Below are 20,406 nucleotides of genomic sequence, written 5' to 3' on the forward strand. Positions count from 1 at the left end.
TTTAACCTCACTTAGGGAGGGCTCAGTCCATGGAAGTGTCTGTCACCTTTCATGCTGGTGCTGATGTGAGGGCTGGCAGCAGCTGCCCTGCACTGGTACTGCCCCACTTGTCATCCTTGTGCTGTCCCTGCCCTGCTCACCATCCCACCCCTGGCGCTGCCCCACTTGCTGTCCCAGTGCTGGCAGCTCCACAGCTGTCTCTGCCTGTACAGGAGCCCTGTGGGACTGAGGCCACAAATAAGAAAAATAAGTTGAAGGAGACAAAAAGAGAAATAGAAAATAGAGGGTGAAGAGCCGACAAGAAATAACATGACTTGATTAGAAAGCTGGGGCTGTTTTCAGAGGTTGGGCTGTGGCCCCTTCTCCCCTCTGGCACTCTCTCACTCTGACTCCTTTTCAGGACTGAGGCTGGCAGAGCAGCTGGGACGCAGAGAAGATGAAGCAAAAATCCGTCATGGCCTTGGCCTCTCCCTCTGGGCGAGTGGGAACCTGGAGGAGTCCCAGCACCAGGTACACCATGGTCTGCCCCATGCTGTGGGGCTTGTGTCCTCCAAGCCCTCTGGGTCATTCCTGTTCTCAGGGAAGAAAATGTATGGTGTGTCCCAGGGAGGGTTTGAGCCAGACCTGAGGGGATGCTGGCCCTGGATCATCCTGCTTTCCCAGCCAGTGCTCTGTACTTTGTACAGTGTCCATGAGGAAGTCACTGTGGCTGTTTTCCCTCCCAGCTCTACCGGGCCTCTGCACTGTTTGAAACCATCCGACACGAGGTGCAGCTGAGCACGGATTACAAGCTGTCACTCTTCGACCTGCAGACGTCCTCCTATCAGGCCCTGCAGCGAGTGCTTGTCAGTCTGGGTAAGAGATGCCTTCAGATACTGAGGCTGAACTCCAGGCTCATGCCAGGAGTTTAGCTGGACTTGTGGGGTGGCAGTTCCTGATATGCCCTTTGCTCCACTGCTGTCCAGCGTAAAACAGCATTTCTGTTCCTGGATGGCAATATGGGTGTCTGTCTTTGGGTTTTGGGCACCTTTGGTTCTTCCCATGCTTCCTCTGTTGATTTGCCTTTCTGTGGCTTGTTGTGCTATTGCCTGCAGCAAACATGTTCTGTGGGGCTGTGTTCCTGTGCAGAGACTGCTCTTTTGGGAAATAGGTGACACTGCTTCCCCAGGTTTCCACTGGGATTGGGATAGCAACTGTCCCTGTTTCATGAACATGGCACTGCAGACCACACTTGTGTCAGGTCTGAGAGATGGCTTTGTCTTTTCAGGTCACCATGATGAGGCACTGGCAGTAGCAGAGAGAGGACGAACAAGGGCTTTTGCTGACCTGCTCGTGGAACGTCAGACTGGACAGCAGGACTCAGATCCCTATTCTCCCGTGACCCTTGACCAGGTCCTGGAGACTGTGAATGGCCAGAGGGGACTTGTTCTTTACTACTCACTGGCTGCAGGTTATCTGTACAGCTGGCTGCTGGCTCCTGGGGCAGGTGAGCTCCTTTTTGGACACAAGAGCCTGGGAACAGGCCTTACAAAGGGAGAATAGGAATGAATTTGGGACCAGAGTGAATGTAGGAAGGGAATAATTTCCATCTAGTACCTTAAAGCCGAATAGACTACAAGCTACAACACAGCCACAGCAGTCATGACTCAGAAGTGCTCATTCAGGACTTTGATGTTCACCTGGAGATGGAAATGTTTCACATGTTTAATATTTCCATTTTTCAATCTCCAGTCTGTATATATTTCCCACAGGGCAGAATAGAAGAGTAATGAAATTCCAAGTATGTTGGCTCTGTGAGAATCTTCTGTGCATAAGAATCCCTACTTTAATTATATTTCCATGCTTTATTCTTCCAAAAGCTTTTGACGTTTATTCACTGAAGTGGATTGCAGCAAACAGAAGGGCATCCCCACTTCCTGATACGCCATGGAACTGCCTGATCCTCACATGAATGTGGAAACACTTATCACAGAGGAGCAAGGAGGATTAATTTGAAGAGGATTGCTTTTTGCAGACAGCTGTTATTCATTATCTAATAAAGTGATGACTGTAAATTTTAACAAGTTCTTTCTGGATATAATTTAATAATTGCAGCCCTTCATCATGACAAAGCTAAAGAGATAAAAAGCACTATTTAGATTGCACGAAAAATGCTTCAGGAAGGGAAGCAAACACACATGCCTGACTTAGATGGGATGACAGTGGTTGGAAGAGATGCCTTTTGGGGCATTTTGCCATGTTGCATGTCTGAGTGTAAGATGGTATTGTCCTGCATCCAGTTACTAATTGGCTCTTCAGGCCTGTAGTTTGCACAATAAAATGCCAATAATTCTATAGTACCACAATCAGGCTGAGCTTATTAAAATTGTATGGATCAAGTGTAGGATTTGCCACTGGTCTTTGTGATCAGTCTCCTCCTTGCCCAAAGTGAGTCTTGGAGAAAAGCAGCTGCAGTGTTTGAGTCCATGGGTTTGTGACTGCCTCTTTGAAGGTTCTGTCAGGTGATAGGAAGGGGACAAGCTGTGGTATTTCAGGGGTTTGCTCAAGAAGCTTTGCTGGCAGCTCTTCAGTAGTGACCCTGGCACAGCCATGGTGACCTGTTCTTGTTCACTGACAGAGGGAGCAGCTTCAGTGGCAGCCCAGGGTCCTCATTTTCCCACTGATTTGGAACCCTCAGAACCTCTTGGCTGTTGCTGTTTTTGCTGCTGTTGCTGCCGGAGGAGTTGCTTTATTCTTCGTTCCTCCGCTCTTCCCTAACTGGTGTAATAATTGATGCTGCTAAGGCATCCAGAGCAGCCTTTTACTGTTTATCACAGGCTGCAGAATTAATTATATCAGGAAGAATAGACCAGTCTGAAAGTAGGAAGGTTTTATCTGTAGTAGCAGTGGAATTTCAGCAAAACAGGAAGTGGCCTATCTGGTTTACCCATTCTGAAATGCTATCTTTTAATAATTCACTGTGCTTTAATCCATCTTCTTTCCTTGCTGTGTGTGATGTGAGGAGGTTCTGCTGTAGTAACAACATTCTTGTTCAGCCTTGTGCATTCAGTTAATTTGCTCAGAGGCTATTCATAGGTATTTTTTGTGTGCATCAACTGAAATGTGAATTACTCTAGTAAGGGCTTGTATGGAAGATACGGTTTATAATTTATATGAGTGCTGCAATAGCAAAGGCATTCTGAGCATCTCGTAAAAGCTTTCCTCTGCTTTTGTGCCTTTGAGCCATTATCTGCAAAGTACAAACCCAGATTTTAAAAACAAGGCTGAAAGTGCTGGAGGTTCAGTGAAGACCTGGCACAGAACACTTTGCCCCAGTTATGCTGGAAATGCCAAATGCATGGGGCTGTGCCATTTTCTTAGACAGCTGCTGGCAGCACTGTTCTAGCCCTGCAGAAATAACCTCCTGATTCTGGTGCCTTGCAGGAATTCTGAAATTCCATGAGTATTATCTGGGTGACAGCCTGACAGAAAATGCTGGGGACTTCCATGAAGCCAACAGTGTGGCCCTGCAGACACTGACAAACTCAGCACTGGAGCAGCACATCTCCAGCGTGCGGGAGGCTCTGGGAGTGGATTCCTACTATACCAGGTGAGTTGGGATCACGGGCTCTAACATCATGGTCTCTGCTCTCCCACCTAAATTTGTAACATTTTGGAATGAGCTAATTGGCTGAGAAGTCTGAGAACTGAGAGTCAGAGAAGGGGCAAATTTTCAGTGCAGCAACAAAAAAATGGCTTTGTTTTTGTATCCATGATTATTTTCCTGCCAAACAACTCTATGCGCACACAAATAAGATCCAAACCCACAGGCTGTGTGGTGAATCTGTAGATTGGATGAGGAGGCAGGTGCCATGTCTGACTATATATGGACAGATTTCATTCTGCTTACAGTTTCCAGTGTAATGAATTCTCTTTCAATGTTTTGCTTTGAAAAACTGCAAATACCATAGGAATTCTAACCACCCCCCCAGTGTGGCTTGTGGCTATAGCTGAGTAAATAATTTAGAACCCACATGTTGATTGTTGAGTCTTACCCTGCAGACATGCAGATACACAAGATCCACAACTGAAATCTGCAGTTAGGCCTCATGCAGCAGTTTTGCAGATACAGTTTTTAGTTTCATTAACTATTTGTCACCACAGACTCTCCTCCTGGCAAAGGCAGTCCTTCAGTCTTCATGTTCTGGGATGAGTTTTTAATTTGCTGGGATGTCAGCTTCTTCCTCACTTCATGGTGGTGGTGGGGGGTGTGTTTTTGGTTAAGGCTTCTGGGTTTAATGCTTGTCTCCAAGATCATTGGACTAGTGTGGTATGATCATAGGCAGACATTTGTTCCCCATGTCAAAATCATGCGCAGGGAATCAAGCAAACAAATCTTGGCTGTTCCATGTGGGTGAACATCACTTTCTACTTGGAAACTTCTTCTCCATGTGGTTCAGGTGCTTCCCCCCAGCCCTGCTGATTCCACTGCTCTCCAGCTCCCCAAGGCTCCAGCAGAAGCTGTCAGCCTCAGTCCCAGCACTGTGCCCAGCACTGGAGAGCAGCAGGGTGTGAATATGTACAGCACACGTGAGGGAACTTGACTGCTCAGTCCCTGGCTTGCTGGAGTGCTCTGGGGTTCAGGTTGAAGAGTTGGTGCTGTCCACGCTGCTATGAGCAGGGTTAGAGGTACTGCTGTGTCTCCAGAGCATGTCTTCATGCTTTCTGGAGAGGAAGGGATGCACAGGCTGCTCAGTTCCACACTGCAGCCTTCAGGTTCTGCTAGTCTTTCAGCTGGTCTAATTAATCCTCAAAGTAATGCATTCTTGCAAAAAAAAAAAAAAAGTGTAAGGGATTTTAAAGTCTGCTTGAACTTGAGTGGAACAGACTCAGCTCTCTTTAGGGAGAGCATGTGACCTGCCCTCTTGGGTTCATGAACTCAAGATTTTTGCCTCTTTAAGGAGCTATGAGTGTTACTTCAAACTGTGCCAGGACTCAGAGCTGAGCATGCCTCAGCTGGAGGAAAAATGTGCAGGGAGAAGCTGTTGACAACCTTTTCTTTTCCCTTTTTTCCCCTGTGTTGTTGGTTTTTTTTTTTAATCCCCCTGTCTGTGGTTCAGCTGTCCCCATTTCAGTGTTCATGAAGTGATTGGCTTTTGTCAGGATTTACCAGGTTATAAATCACATTGACTGGGAAATTCACTAACAAGACATCCATGGTCCATACAGCAATAGAGGTACAGCTCTAGTTGCCTGCACAAGTATGGGTTGTGTGTTCATTTAATTCCTGTACCCTTTATTGGGAAACATGCCCTTGAGGAGAGGCTCCAAGCTGTCAGGAACCGAAAAGGAAACAGGAATAAGATGCAAGGAGGCTTCAGCAGGTAGGATGTATATTTATCCTAAGTGTACAAATTCCAAGGTTTGTGATGTTCCATTGTTATGGTTTAGGAATGGTACTCCCCAGTTTAGTTTTCCCACTGAGATTCTCCAAACCCCAATGCTGTTTGCTTGCTCCCTCCCTCTCTCTTCCTCCTTCTGGTGGATGGAGAAGAGAATTGGAGGCATAAAAGCTGAATATCATGGGTTGAGATGAGAACAATTTACTGGAAACAGCAATGAGACAAGAAAACAGTAACAGCAACAACATTAATAATGGAAATGTACAAAATAGAAAGAATGATTCACATGCAAAATGCTCACTGAGCCCCACCCAGCCCACCACGAGCACCCCAGTTGCACTGAGAAAATTTAGATATTAATGTCAGGAGATTGGGAATTTAGAACTGTTGGGCTGTTTCTCTGTAGTGCTGCTGCACTTGGGGCATTGACAGAGTAAATCATTCTGTGCTTTCCCTCTTTGTATAATAGGAGTGGCAGCACAGCTCCCTCTGCTATGTCACTCTTTGCCAGTGAAGGAAGCATGTGGAGCTTGAAGTTTCTGTGGAGATCTGAAAAGGATGTGCTCACACGTGTTCTCAGGCAGATAAGGGTTGAGTTGGTGTTTGCTGCAGACTCAGCTTTTCAGTGTTGTGCTGCAGCTTTAGAAGTCCCTGCCTACAGTGCACAGAAATTGGGTCCTACACTCCCACCCTTGTGTGCCACTCACTAAACCTTGAGGAATCCCAGAAGAGGAGGAGATGGGGCTGGTAATGTCTTGTATGCCTGACAGAAGGCAAGTCGGGGAAGATTTGGCATTAGTGTTTGGTTGAGCTTCTGTTTGAAAAACATTTTTTCTCAAACTGGCCGAGCATTTGTCATCAAGCTGTTGCTCTTTCTTGCATCAATGACCCTTTCTTCTCACTGATTCCCCCCCAGAGCCTGTGCTAGCAGTGAGACAGAGAGTGAAGCTGGGGATATCATGGACCAGCAGTTTGAGGAGATGAATAACAAGCTGAACTCCATGACTGATCCAACCGGCTTCCTGAGGATGGTCAGCAGGAACAACCTATTAAACAGGTGAGAATGCAGCACTGCTGTGGGGATCAGCAAGCAGGATATGTCTTGGTGATGGGCTTCTCTCTAAATTGCAAGTTTAGGTGCAGCCAGTGCCAGTGCTCAAGGGGAGAGCCAGCAAGGACTGGTTCCAGTTGTAACTGATGACTGTCCGAAGGAGCAGCTGTTCCAAATTTGCTCTTCTCCTGGCCAAGTGCTGATTTTGAGACTCCAAGCAGTTGCAGGGGAGCACTGTTTTGTCCCTGCTGTGTGTGAGATGTGGAACTTGGAGCTCTCTCCTGCACACTTGTTACGGAAATACATGTTTCTGTTTATCTCTGTCCCAATTAGCTGGGAATATGCTGCATTTCCAGAGGTACAGGATTGTACTAGCTGCAAGTCTCCACTCATTTTCTGCCTCTTAGAACTTGTTCTCAGCCTTTCACATGACTGTGCTGATTACGGCTTAGGGCAACCATTTGGAAAGAAAATTGAAGACAGAATTTTTCCAGTGTGGCTGCGTGATGCAACCCAGGGTTTCTGACTGGATCTGTGGTTTATGAGCACAGGATACCCTAGGCCTTTCTCAGCTGGAAAAGCAAATGTGATCAGCCTGGAGTCTTGTGAACCACCTCTGAAGCTTGTGAACTGTTGCAGCATCCCCATGGAACTGGGAGCTGCCTGCTGGCACCAGCAACTGGCCTGGTTTTCTTCTCAGAATCCACAAGCATATCTGTTCAAGCTGCTGCACTGATGAAGGACTATGAGTACTTGCCAGTTTTGGATCACACAGGCAGATCCCCAGAATTGCTGAGATACTTTGCTAGTTCATCAGGCTTAGAAAGACAGGAGATTGTCCCTCTGATTACAGGGGCAAATAGGATGTGATTCTGTTCCAGGGAATGCTAATCCTCAGGAACACTGCAGTGGCCAACCATGCAGCATTTCTGTCTTTCTGCTTCACGGGAGCCACATATATTACTTTGAATCCAAACCTAGGAGCTTAGCTCAGGTGCCTTGTCAAGTAAGTAGTTTGCAGCTCTTAGGAGCAGCCCAGGGATGGGGCATCTTGGGCATTTAACTAAAAGCACCCTCAGAAGAGAATCAGGGGGAGCATTAGAAGCAGCCGTGTCTGTGATGTTCTTGCCACGAGCACTGAGATGAAAAGATGAGGAGACACCTCTGGATGGCCTCCCTGCCTGCCCCTCTCCTTTTGCTAGTGGAGGCGGGTATAGTGGGGGTCTGGGGATGGAGCTAAGACTGCCACATCTGTTTGCAGCTGGCTTGCTGAGCCCTGAATTCAGGGTACGTGCTTTTAAGCAGAGAATAGTATGATTTTTTGGCAGTTCTGCTTAGAAAAGCAAACTTGGAGGGTTGGCAGTTCACTTAGGGAACTTCTGAGAATAAATGGAGTTCGGAGGAGAAAGAAGCACTGAGGGAACACTGTGGTGATCTCAAGACTGGGCAAAGGCTGTCTGAGCTGAGGATGGCACTGGTACAGCCACCAAGATAGCCACAGTGGCTCGTGTCTTCTTGCAGCTTCTATTTTCTCTGCTCCTTAGGCAGGGCAAACTGGTCAGGGTCACTGAAGCCTTTTAGTGTCCTCAGGGCCTGACAGCTTGCCCTGGAGAATCATACAACTGACCCTCTCAGTGGGGGCATCGCTGGGGGGCTGGGGAGTCCTTTCTGTGGTGGTTCTCTGCCATCCAGGATGCAGTGCTGCAGCTGCCGACATGCAGACCACCCTGGCAGAGAGTGCTGTGGGTGGGCTGTGGGTTTTTTGCAACCACTAGTGGGTTCTGGAGATACTTGTGGATCCTTGAAAAGATCCACAGGGAGCTCAGATCTGACTGTTCTCTGGAGCTTCCCACGGCTTTGTACAGTGTGTGTGTGTGTGTCAAAGGCCCTGAATGTGGATTTAGGGCTGTGTTTTCAGGAAGGAGTCGCTTTGAGGAAGGTTGGATGGGTATCCAGCTTCCCGAGGCTGTCAGACCCCTGCAGCACCAGGCCTGACTCCCAGCCCTCCCAATGGCTGTGCTTGGCCATGGGGAGTATTTGACTTGTCCAAAGTCCTAATTAGTGCCAAGGCAGGAGCAGCTCCGTGCTGGTTCTGCAATGAACCCCTCCTTCCTGCCTGGGCCCAGCCACTCATCCTCAGCAGGCAGAGCCAGCACCTGTGAGGCTGGTGGTGAGCCAGGTCAGTCTGACCCAAGGCTTGCACAACACAGCTTTCTCCCCTGTTCTCTGGAGCTTTGCTTTGTTCCTGCATCTCCAGGACAAAGGGAGGGAGCAGAGCTAAGCCCGGCTGTTTGTGCTGTTTCTCTGCTTGCTGCAGGCCAGGCTGCCTGTACAAAGGGTTATAAATCAGCAGCACTGCAGAGTCTGAGCAGAGGCTTCCAAATGAGAGATTTCACTGTTCAGACATCAGTGGATCCTCTGCATTGCAAGAGCAAAGGAGAAATCATCAGTGCACCTGGAGCCTTTTGTTGGCTTCTTTGGGAGGAAGGGATGGGCTGGCCAGGGCTCCTGGTCACCTCCACCTGCCACAAGAGATCTATCCATCCTCTCCTGTGGATTTGCTCGCTCTTTGTATACACACACAGAGGCAGGAGATGTGAGAGATTTATGGTACTTCCTTGGTTTTGTTCTCATAAAAAGCAATCAGAGTGGTGAAGAAATAAATTTAGAGCTGCTTGGCTGGGAAACCCAAGATGCAGGAGGGCTTTGCTGGTTGGAGTAATCAAGCCCCTATTCCCTGCAGTAAATGAGTGTGTAACAATCGCTGAACGTGGGCTGTGGGGCTGGCAAGTGCTGCCTGCTGGCAACGAGCTGCTCAGGGAAGATCAGGGCACAAGGTCCTGAGGGAGGACTGGGGTATCCCTGCACAAATTTTCTTTCCTGATCTGATTTTAAAATCTGTGCTCCATAGAGCTGAACCCTGCCAAGCATGGTCGCTCAGTCGGTTGCTGCAGTGAGGCAGGCAGATGGGTCTGAGGGGAGCACACAGTGCCAAGCCTGTTGCACAGATCCCCCAGATGAGTTTTCAGCAGCTCTAAGCAGCAGCATACTGGTACTGTCACTGGAATCTCTGGGTCAGAGAGCATGGGCGGTCAGACACCAGGCTTCTGTTGACATTCTGAGGTTATTCCTATGTGCCCATAAGATGGAAATTCCTTGTGGGTGGTAAGAGCATGTTTTTCTTCAGAGAACTATAGGTTTTAGGTGGGTCAGGAGGCTGATTGCAGCAGCTGAGGAGAGAAAGAGAGGGGAAAATGCAATTTTCTGAGCCTGTGTGTTGGTATGTGTCTCAAAGGATTGGGGTATGTTCCAGGCCTCCCTACCTTTTCTTTGAGGTCCACCTGCTAAAACTTTCTGGAAAGTTACCCTTTCCACATAAAATGGTTGTTCATGGCCCCAAGCCAAGGGTAACATTCCTGGGGAGCACAGCTGCTGGACTTGTGAGCCCAGAATGGGACAACTTCATTTCCTCAGCAGGGCAGTAACTTGTGGCTGCTGATGCCAGGAGATCACGTGCAGAACTCTGTGTGAATATCAGAAATGGGCACCAGGTGATGCCCAGCAGTGGCAGAAGTGCAGGCAGGATCTTGATATCTCATGGTTTGCCTGTTGTCACATTTCCTTGGGTATCACACTGGGTCAGTTGGTGCACAACCCAAGTGCAAATCCTCCTGTGACTGTGGTCAGTTGTCAGTGGGTCTCATGCCTGCCTGCACACAGCTGCAACTCTCAGGTGTGTAGGAGCAACTGGGAACAGCACTTCAGGCACTGGAGTGTTTAGAGAAACTCCCTAGCAATGTCATATGCTGTCTGCAGCTGATTCATCCTGCCATTAATGCCACTGTTCGCTACAGTCCTCCCATGAACCATCTTACAGAGCAGAGTCCCCTGGATGACACGGCCCAGCTCATGTCACTGTCAGAAGTCAGGGCAGCCACAGGGCAGCTCATATTCCTGCAGCTAACCTCTGCCTTGGCTTTTGTCCACAGGAGCTGCCAGAGCATGACCAGCCTGTTCAGCAGTACCATGTCTCCTGTTAAGGATGGAACATCATCACTTCCAAGGAGGCAGACTTCTTTCACCAAACCCCCACTCCGTGCTCTCTACGACTTGCTGATAGGACCCATGGAAGGAGTAAGCCTTTGGCACAGACACTTACCAAAACCCTCTCGGTGTGGGAAAGCAAGAACAGCCAGCTTGGGGGTGGTTTCTGAAGCGTGGTATTTTCATAGAACAGTCTGGATTTGAAGGGGCCTTAGAGACCATCTAGAGTTGAGAATCTAGAGACAAGGATCTAGTCCTGCATACTTTTTTTTTTTTTGTGGGCTTCCAGTGTTTAAGCTGGAGCAAATTTCAGTGCTTTGAAGTTACTCTTTCCTGGGGTGAAAACATTGTTTTTATGATACACCAGATTAGTAAATTTCCACGGTTACATCAGACCAGGAGCAGTTGCCACATTTTGTGTCCAGCTGCATGTTCCCTATTGACTAATAGCTCTGCTTCACTTCTCCATCCATAAGATGCTTTAGATCTTTTGGTGACTCTGGGTTGATGACTATGTCAAGTGTGTGGAAGTGCAGGCCATGGGCACAATCTGTCTGTAGATTGTTCGCCCTTCAGAGGAAATGGCTATTTAGAAGTTCAATATCAGAAAGAATATTCTCTGGCAAAACATAAGGTGATGACAATACTGACAAGGTACAGGTGGTTGGAATTAGCCAAGGTTTCAGGCTGGAGTGGAAGGAGCTGCAGTACCAGGGTGAGGCTGGGCCCCACATGGGCTGAGGCCAGGATGATGACCCAGACCATAAGGGTCCGTGTGCTCAGCGCTCACTCCTCTCAGTGGAGCTGGCTGGGCATAGGTGAGCAGCAGTCCAGCTGCATAGGACATGTGCTCATCTGTCATACAGAGTGGGGTTCTGATGTGGATGTTTCCAAACCTGACGTGGGGTCAGATTAGAGCCTGATGCTTGGGAAGTGCAGGTGGGGACACTGGTGGAGTGAAAGGTCCAGACTAATTCTCCTTTCTTTTCAGGGTTTGATGCATTCCAGTGGGCCTGTTGGCCGCCACCGTCAGCTGATCCTGGTTCTGGAGGGAGAACTGTACCTCATTCCTTTTGCTCTCCTGAAGGGCAGTTCCTCCAATGAGTACCTCTATGAGCGCTTCAGCCTCATTGCAGTGCCGTCCATCCAGTCACTGAATCCCAGCTCCAAGGTCTGACACTGCTTATGAAACCTCTCTCACCGAACCTCTCCTGTGGGTGCAGGTTCTGGTGCATGCTCAGAAAGCAGCAGTTCTGTCCTGCTGTGCCAGACACGAGAACAGAAACCACAAACAGGCCACCCTGGGTCTGAGGAGCACGCTGAGCACCACAGCTCTGAAGTAGGTTCTGATGTAGTTCCTGCAGCACAGAATCACAGCCCCAGGCATGCCAGGAAGGACAAGGGGATTGGATCATTTGGATATCCTCCTCTAAAGGATTGCATGTGCTGGGTGTGGAACTACATGGCAGACTACAGAGATGTAGGTGTCTGTGATCTGTGCTGAGCTTCCTTGCCAAGCTGACTGTCCTGTCACATTGCTGGTATGTTCACCTCCATTTTAGTGTTCTGAGTGGGGAAGGCCACTAATGTCTCAGGACACCAAAGCTATGAGGGAAAGCAAATCCCATAGGTCAATCCATCAGAAGTATCTTGATGCTGAGGTCTGGCAGCAGCATTTCTAGTGCCCAGGTCTCCAGGAGAATGCACCAAGTCACGTCTGCTGTTGCTGAGCAGTGTTTTGCTGCACATCTTGGTTTGCCCTGGGTTACACATAGTCAGTGGAGCAGCAAAAGGGTCTGAACCTTGTCAGCATTACTGCTATTCCATTCAGTATCAGCTGCATGCAGCACCTTCTGCTGGCAGTGCTGACACTGATCTTGGAAATACAGGTGCGAGGAGCCACTTAGTGAGTGATTGCAGGTAGTGTTCCAGTAATGTGAGAACCTGGAATCTTCTTCATGCTTTTAGCTCTGCTGCAGCCCTCAAAGGGACCTGGGCTATATCTGTTGCTTTCTGTTCTTATCCATCTGCTCACCCAAGATCTGGGGACAGAAGTTTTGACCAGACTCAAATGGAGGTGTTCCTTGGAATAGTTAAACAGAAGAAACTAAAGAAATGCAGTCTTCGTGTAATTATGACAACCAGACTTCTGTTTAGAGCAAAAGGGACAGGATATTTTATTGCCAGCACTATAAAAACTGTATCTTTGAACCCCATTTTCTCTTTCTCTTTCTCTGTGTAGTCCCATGTGAGGAAGAATACTCCTGCTTACTCCAGTTCTACCTCAATGGCAGCTGTTATAGGAAATCCCAAACTCCCTTCAGCAGTTATGGACAGGTGGCTGTGGGGACCTATGCCCTCTGCAGAAGAGGAAGCATATATGGTATCTGAGTTACTTGGCTGCCAGCCCCTAGTTGGCAGCTCATCAACAAAAGAGAGAGTCATGAGTGCCCTCACTCAGGCAGAATGTGTCCATTTTGCAACCCACGTCTCCTGGAAACTGGCTGCTTTGGTCCTGACACCCAATACTGACAGCAATCCAGCCAGCAGCAAGAGTTCTTTTGGGAACCCCTACACAATCCCAGAATCTCTTAAGATGCAGGATGATGCCAGTGATGTGGAGAGCATCTCGGACTGCCCTCCTCTTCAGGAGTTCCTGCTTACAGCAGCTGATGTGCTGGATCTGCGTCTTCCTGTCAAGCTAGTGGTTCTTGGCTCTTACCAAGAGTCCAACAGCAAAGTCACTTCTGATGGAGTCATTGGCTTGACAAGAGCATTCCTGGCTGCTGGGGCTCAATGTGTCCTTGTGTCACTCTGGCCCATTCCTGTGGCTGCTTCCAAAATGTTTGTGCACGCCTTCTATTCCTCTCTGTTAAACGGGATGAAAGCCAGCGCAGCCCTCGGAGAAGCGATGAAAACCGTGCAGAGCAGCAAGCAGTTCTCCCATCCAGCCAACTGGGCAGGTAGGAACAGTCTTCTTCTGGACAAATGAGATGTGGTTTCTAGGGAACTGCCAAACTGTATGAGCGAAGCAAGGAGCGGTGCTGGCAGGTAATTGGGAGCAGCATGTGCCCTGTGCTTTCCTGGAATACAGCCCCTGTGTCTCAGACCCCGATTCAGCTGAGTGTGGCTGAATGTCAGTGTTGTGGGACTCACTGGCATTTCACTGTGCACAGTAGGTGGGTATGGATTGGGTATAATTGGAAGCAGTTGTGAGGTGAAGTGTGTCTCATGACTGGAAAGAAGTAAAGTGCAGTGCAACTCATTCTCTGTGTTTGAAATCTCCAGGCTCACGCTTCCTGTGTCCTTGGGATGGAATCAGCTGGAGCACACATACAGGAGAATTCCATGGAGAATTTAGTGGCACTTCCAACTGGAGGCAGGAGTAGTGCTGCTAGAAGCAGGAGCAGCAAGTAGCTGTGATTTCTGTGACATAAACCTTGTAGGGCTTATTCTTTTGTTCTTTTTAGGAGAAAGGTTTCCCTTGCTTCCATTGGGAATGTCTCAGCAGTGTCAGCTCCCTGTGCAGTGCTAGTGCTTGCTCCCTCTCAATTAGATCTATACATTGAGATTTGGAATGGCAAAGGCTTGGAGTTCAGCAATGCTGTTACAGGGATATGTACAGATAACCTAGTTTTTCTTCCTGGCACGAGGCCCAGTTTTTGAAAGCTGCAGGCGTTCCCCAAATTGATTTTGCACAGGCAGCAGAACCATGTTATTTAGCTCAGGAAACTGTGGTGAATATGGCTCTGGTGTGAACTGCACGTGGCTGGAGGAGTGAGAACTTGTTAAAATGAGTCAGGCTGACAGTGATTTCAGGCATGTTGACTCCAGCATTAGGATGTGGTTCAGGTAGTACCAGGTGTGAGCTGAGTTCAGGTTACAGTCCACAGTTCAGCTGGGATTTTATTTTCCTTCCAAGATTTTTCTGTCTCAAAAGAAAAGAGCACTAAAAAGCCCCAGAAGTGACCACTTCCTAGGCAAAAAAGAATGAGTATGGACATGGTGCTTGGCATTGCCAGCAAGCAGAGACTTTCAGCTGCTCGGGCTGTCTCAGTACTACCCCTTCCATGGTACTGTGCAAGTTCATCACACACAGTCCCTGACTTCCACCGCTGACCCTTGGCACTGAGTCTTGGACAGAGCGCCAGAGCCAGGAGCAGCTGCATCCTTGCTGTGGGAATGAGAAGGGAAACGTAGAGCTCTTTGTGCTGACATCTGGGGAGTCTGGCATTGAATGGTGCATGAGCCAGGACAGGTTTCTGACCAGGACAGCGAAAACTTTTCGTGTTCTCAGTTCTGTTCTACAACCACTGTTGGCATGTGTTGATTTCTGTGGTTGTAGAGGAGACCTGGAACATGCCTGGACAAGTTTAGCTGCAATCCAGTGGTTTTCTGCTTGCTTGAACAGGAAGATGCGATTGATTTAATAGCAGGGGACGGTAAGAAGTATCTAGAAACTTTCTGGAAGTTCAGTCTGCACCACTGGGCAGGGAGCGGGCAGCTGCTCTGGGAAGAGAATGTCCCCGTGCAGGGTGCAGTGAACCGTAGTTCACTAGTCTTGAGGGCAGAGGACATCTGTGTCTGGTTTGAACATTTTCCATAACAACAGGAGATTGACTGTCTCTCATTCTGAATCCTGTAGGTTTCATGCTTATTGGGAGTGATATGAAGCTGAACAGCCCTTCTTCGCTGGTAGGACAGGCCCTGACTGAGATCCTGCAGCACCCTGAAAGGGCCCGGGATGCTCTGCGTGTCCTGCTTCATCTGGTAAGGGAAAGGAAGCGCTGTCACAGCCATGAGGGGCACTGCAGCCCATCTAGTCCTGAGACACCCTCATCTGTGGGCATGAGTGGAACCATGAGTGGAGCAGCAGCACCCTGATGTGCAGCCACTCCCACTTGAAAAAATACATGTGTGCCTTCATCCCATCTCCCCTGCCACGATGTAGCCTCTTGCAAAGCTCTGGGTCGGTGTGGAAAGACTGGGACACCTAAGGAAGTGTTCAGTGCAAAAAGAGGCAAAGTAAGCAAAATCTTAGATTGTATTGTGACAGAATCCTCCCCAGACCCATCTGGTTTGCATTAGCTGTTGAATTGGGTTTCTGCTTAAGAGGTAAGTATTGGGATTAATTGTTTATACAGGGAAATAGCTACGAACATGGCAGTCATGGAAACACAGAGCACAGTCACTGCTGTCTCTGCAGATCTGGAAGATAAGAGGCCCTTCTGTCCCCATCTGTGCCACCAGTCTGTCTTGGGGAACAGTGGGACTGGAGCCAACTGCCAGGTGGCTGGAATGATCGCTCATGACTTCTAATACTTTTCTTCCCAATGCATCATCTGTGGTCTCACAGGAGTGTGAAGTACCCATAGAATGATGGAAACCTGTGAATGTTGCTGGTCTTCCCAGTTGCTGGGTTTGTGGACATTCATCTCTCTTTCCTGTTTGCCGTGTGGCTGCAGGTTCTTTGTCTGGTAATAAGCAGGCTGGAACCCCAAGGTGAGTCATCTTTTGGGGAGAAATGCAGCTGCCAGGCTGACAGGAAACTATCCCAAACAACCTGCTACTTTGTTTCCCTGTGGCATTATTGTTCCCAGAGTCGCAGAGAACACTGACGCTCATCCCTGTGATGTTACAACTGTGGATGCTGAGTTACTGGAGCTTCTGTTTTCAAGGCATTAATGTCCTCCTGTGTGAGACAGGCCAGGATCAACCTTGGATTTGCTGACCCCAGCCTGCTGTTCCAGTTTCTTGGTGTAAAAAGAGGCAGTCAGCAACAATATCTTGTACAATAAGCGATGTCATTTCCCCACAGGTGGAGAAATCATTGCAGCGAATCCAGAACGGGCAGCACAACTCCATGTACACCTCCCAGCAGAGTGTGGAGAATAAAGTTGGTGGCATTCCAGGCTGGCAGGCGCTCCTCACGGCGGTGGGATTTCGGTTGGACCCGCCTGCCAGTGGCCTCCCAGCAGCAGTGTTCTTCCCAACCTCAGACCCTGGGGACCGGCTGCAGCAGTGCAGCACCACTATCCAGTCCCTCCTAGGTGAGAGGAGGCAGCTGTGGGCCCTGACATCAGCCTTTCCCACCTTTCTGTGATGTCAGCATGTGAAACAGGGATGTTTTACGTCAATGAAATCAATGTATTGGACTGGGAAGAAGTTCTAAAAGTAAATGTTAACTGAAAATTTTGTCACAGATGAGAATCATTTGCTACTGGGTCAAGTAAGCATGATGTGACTGTTCCTCTCTCCCAGCTCTCAGTCAGGAAACCTGTCATCAGATGCAAAGTGGGAAGACCTTTTGCTTTCTGGAAATTGCTGCTGCTTCCAGAGCTGTCCAGTGATGTGGGGGAGAGGTTTTAGGAATTAGCCGAGTGTGTGTTCTGTTCAGGTTTGTTGCATTTCTTGCAGTCAAGAAACAGATACAGATGTTTCTGCTGATGTTTTTCAGGTTTGCCTAACCCTGCACTTCAGGCACTTTGTAAACTTATCACAGCTTCAGAAACAGGAGAGCAGCTTATCAACAGGGTGAGTTGGGAGGTTTTCCTCCAGTACCAGGTTCCAAATGGCTCTTCCCAGGTCAGTAAATTCAGAAATACACAGAACGGTTGATGCCCTGGTTTATCAACCCAGAGCTTGCTAGGAGACTTGAAGGTTGAAATTCTGAACTTGCCTGTTTGTGTGAATGAAAGTGTGTGTCCAGAAGGAAAACATGCAGGTGGGTTACTGGGCTGCGTGGCCCTGGGACTCCCCGTTCAGTGACAAGTGAAAGGATGATCCCTACAGCAGTGTGGGCAAATTGAGTAACAGGCCCCTAATTGCTGTTTGGCCATGCTGCCTAGGGCCCACGTTGGCTGCTCTTTGTCTGCTGTATTTACTGAAGTCCCAAGGTATGGCTGACTTTGGACAACGCAAGGTCTGTCAGAAAACTCACTGAGCCTGTGCTGCTCCTGTGTGTGCTCACAGCTCTGCAGAAAGGATTTCTGGTCTTTAGGAGAAGGGCAGTGCTATCTATGGTGATGGGACTTCTCCCTGCTCCCCTCAACCTCCTTCACACTCTTCCCTCTCCCCAGTCTCTGGAGCATGCCTGGCCTAACCTGACCTTTCTCTGCGCCACCAGCCTGGCTGCTTTCCATTCCATGGTTCTTACTGTCCTGAGTGCTCCTGTAATGAGGTTTCTCTTCATCACTTGCCTGCTTTAGTACATGGACACACACACAGGGAATGGGCCAATATCTCACTGTCTTTCCCCTTTCCCCATGCAGAAGCATTCCAGGCAATACTGTGGTGGGGAGCTGGGACTGGCTCTGTGTGGTGTTGGGCTGCCTTTCCTTCGGTCACATGGAGTCTGCACAAAAAGCCAGACAAGAGCCCCAGCTTCTCTGTTACCCACTGAGTGGCTCTGGCAGCCCGCTAGGATGAGTCTGCTCCAAGGAAAGGGTTCCTGTTAGGATCCTGTTAGGATCTGCAGCAGAGTATGAGATATTTCCAATGACCTTGGTGACCAGTGTCCTTGGTGGCGTTTGCCTCTTGCCTTGGCTCTCATCAGTGCCTGAGATGTGTGTGGTTAACTGTGGGGTTATCTCCCTAATGGCCACCCAAGGGAGGCCAGCTCTGAGAGGTGTGAGGAGGAGAGGACAGCATTCCCATGGCTCAAAATGCCTTGGAGTGCTAATGAGGTGGCTTCATGATTGCTGCCCTGCCTCAGATAATTAAATTATCCAAGGAAAAACATTCAGCTGGCTGTGCACAAGTAACAAAAGACACGCTCACCCTTTCCTCACTGCCCCATAGAGTAAATACTGGCAGGGATATTGCACTGGGTTTGCAGATGTTCTTCCATAGCCCAGACCCCTGGCAGAATTCCCTTTTGCACCAGTCTATCCTGTTCCATGTTGGTTTTCAGCTCAGCTCTCCCCTCCTCTGTGGTTATTGCTTTTTTCCTCTCCTGCCTCTCGGCAGTCACGGTGTGAGCAGCTGGGGCTCTGCCTGTCCCAGAGGAAAGCAGACTTTGTTCCAGACAGAAGCAGGATGTCAGACATTTCGGTCAGTGGGTGCTGCTCGTTGGTTTTCCCAAGTGGGTGACCGGCATCATAGGGGAGCAGGTGCTCTTGGCATTAGTGAAGCAGCAAGGTGGGAGCCTGAGCAGCTGCACTGGACAGAAAATGCTTATTTTGAGTGTAAAAGAGAAGGCAGGAGCCACAAAAGAGAGAACTTGAGACTACTGCATGTGCAAGGAAAAGTTAGGGATTGCTGACTGCATTGAGCGCCAGTACTGTGTCCCAGAGGAAACAAGAGAAGGGCTGTTTTATGTTCAGCCTCCTGCCAGAGTGTGGGTTGGCCTGAGTGTCTGCCTGCTAAGTGTCTGAGCTGTCATGAGCTGGGCACTCCCAGATTCCAGCTGCCTGTTCCCGTGCTGTTGGATTCACAGCTCAGGCCGTTCCCATTGCTCCCTTCTTTCTCTGGACAGAGCATCTTGCGGTCAGGGTGCTGGTTCCCACACAGATGTGTCCCTGCAAGGTTCCTCAGCACAGGCACTTTGCAGCACAGAGTAACCCATGTTCTTTTCTCCTCTTTTCCTTCCTTGTTACCTGCTGCCCGAAGGCTGTTAAAAATGTGGTGGGAATGGTGAGTATGATGTGCACGGGGATGACACTGCGGTGCAGGGTGACGTGCCGGGGTCACTGCAGACCCATGCCCTGTGCTGCAACGTGTCTGCACCCGCTCTCAGGCCTGGGATTTGCTCCACAGAGCTACTGTGGAAAAAGGCCTGTGTAAGCTTTTGTGGGTTGTGAGAGATGGGTGGTCCTGAGGTTAGCTGGCCCCTGATTAATGGCTTTCCATCATTGCTCCCCTGGCTGTGTTGGTGAATTACACGGGATCCTGGCATCTTAATTTGTGTCAGATCTTCATAAACACATTTTCTCTCTAGCTTTTGCTACTCCTGTCCCTTGGGCACAGTTGAGAAACTTCTTTCCTGGAGGCCGTGGAGATATTAGGAAAGTCTTCCATGGTTTCATATGACTTGTTCTGCCCAGTTAATGAGTTTCTTAGGATTTGTATAAGGAGTATGGCTCAGTCATGGAATGGGCTTTGGTATATTACTGTGAGCAGCCCCAGAGTATCTCTTTCCTTTTCTTTACCTTCACAGATGTTCCTGCTGTGCTTCCTTCTTGCTCAGTTTCCACTGGCCACCCCCCAGCCCTCACCCCTGGTCTGTCCCTGCCTTTGCTGCTGTTCCAGTCTGTCTGACGTTGCTGTCCCTGAACTGTCCTTCTTCCCAGACCTTCCCATCTCACTGCTCTGTTCAGGAGCAGCAGCTGAACTGGGTGTCCAGGGAAAGGGTGTCCAGGGAAATGGCGTTGCCTTATCTGTGGCTGTAAGAGAAGCAGTGATGTGACTTGTAAGGAATGGCTAATGTTTGTATTGCTGTCTTCAGCTGCATCAAGTCCTGGTTCAACTTCAGGCAGGCGAGAAGGAGCAAGATTTCCCCTCTGCACCAATCCAGGTCTCCATCAGTGTCCAGCTCTGGAGGCTGCCTGGCTGTCATGAGTTTCTGGCAGCTCTAGGTAGGAAAACACTTCTTCCTGTTGTCTCTCTAAACCCACTGTTGGTGTCTCATGTGGGGGCTTGAAGCAGTGATGAAACTCATAGCTTCACTTTTTTCTGCCTCCTGCAGCCCAGCCTGCATTTGCCAAATTCCAAGGACTGTGCTCTTCAGCTCCATTTCTGTGAGAAAACGTGGAATTAATAGTAAATGGTTTGGCATGTAGAACCCTGTCCCCTGAGATGTGTTTGGTATATCATTCCACGACAACTCCAGATAATTTGCAGCTAAGGAAGTGTTGACAGGAGTGATTTGTTAATGAGTGTCTGTGTTCCCAGTCCAGCACCACCAAAGCTCCCAACACCTGGAGAAGGTGT

The 20,406-nt window shown here is 49.0% G+C and overlaps 1 protein-coding gene across 2 annotated transcripts in view; it reads left to right on the forward strand.

Moving 5' to 3' along the window:
* Nucleotides 1-20,406, forward strand: part of TTC28 (tetratricopeptide repeat domain 28) — a 112,521-nt gene that overhangs the window by 85,845 nt on the left and 6,270 nt on the right. The window contains exons 9-21 of one of the 2 annotated variants that reach the window (XM_042034945.1): nucleotides 401-510; nucleotides 726-855; nucleotides 1,268-1,486; nucleotides 3,424-3,589; nucleotides 6,298-6,438; nucleotides 10,422-10,566; nucleotides 11,468-11,647; nucleotides 12,719-13,439; nucleotides 15,122-15,246; nucleotides 16,295-16,526; nucleotides 16,934-17,010; nucleotides 19,087-19,110; nucleotides 19,922-20,051. In XM_042034945.1, coding sequence (XP_041890879.1) covers nucleotides 401-510; nucleotides 726-855; nucleotides 1,268-1,486; nucleotides 3,424-3,589; nucleotides 6,298-6,438; nucleotides 10,422-10,566; nucleotides 11,468-11,647; nucleotides 12,719-13,439; nucleotides 15,122-15,246; nucleotides 16,295-16,526; nucleotides 16,934-17,010; nucleotides 19,087-19,110; nucleotides 19,922-20,051 — 2,400 coding nt within the window. The remainder of the gene's footprint in view (nucleotides 1-400; nucleotides 511-725; nucleotides 856-1,267; nucleotides 1,487-3,423; nucleotides 3,590-6,297; nucleotides 6,439-10,421; nucleotides 10,567-11,467; nucleotides 11,648-12,718; nucleotides 13,440-15,121; nucleotides 15,247-16,294; nucleotides 16,527-16,933; nucleotides 17,011-19,086; nucleotides 19,111-19,921; nucleotides 20,052-20,406) is intronic. The other variant, XM_042034946.1, reaches the window with a different exon arrangement.

Source organism: Corvus kubaryi, unplaced genomic scaffold (genome assembly GCF_017639235.1).
Source record: "Corvus kubaryi isolate FWS band 111438036 unplaced genomic scaffold, C.kubaryi_AGA036_p1.0 37382, whole genome shotgun sequence".
NCBI classification, from domain to species: domain Eukaryota; kingdom Metazoa; phylum Chordata; class Aves; order Passeriformes; family Corvidae; genus Corvus; species Corvus kubaryi.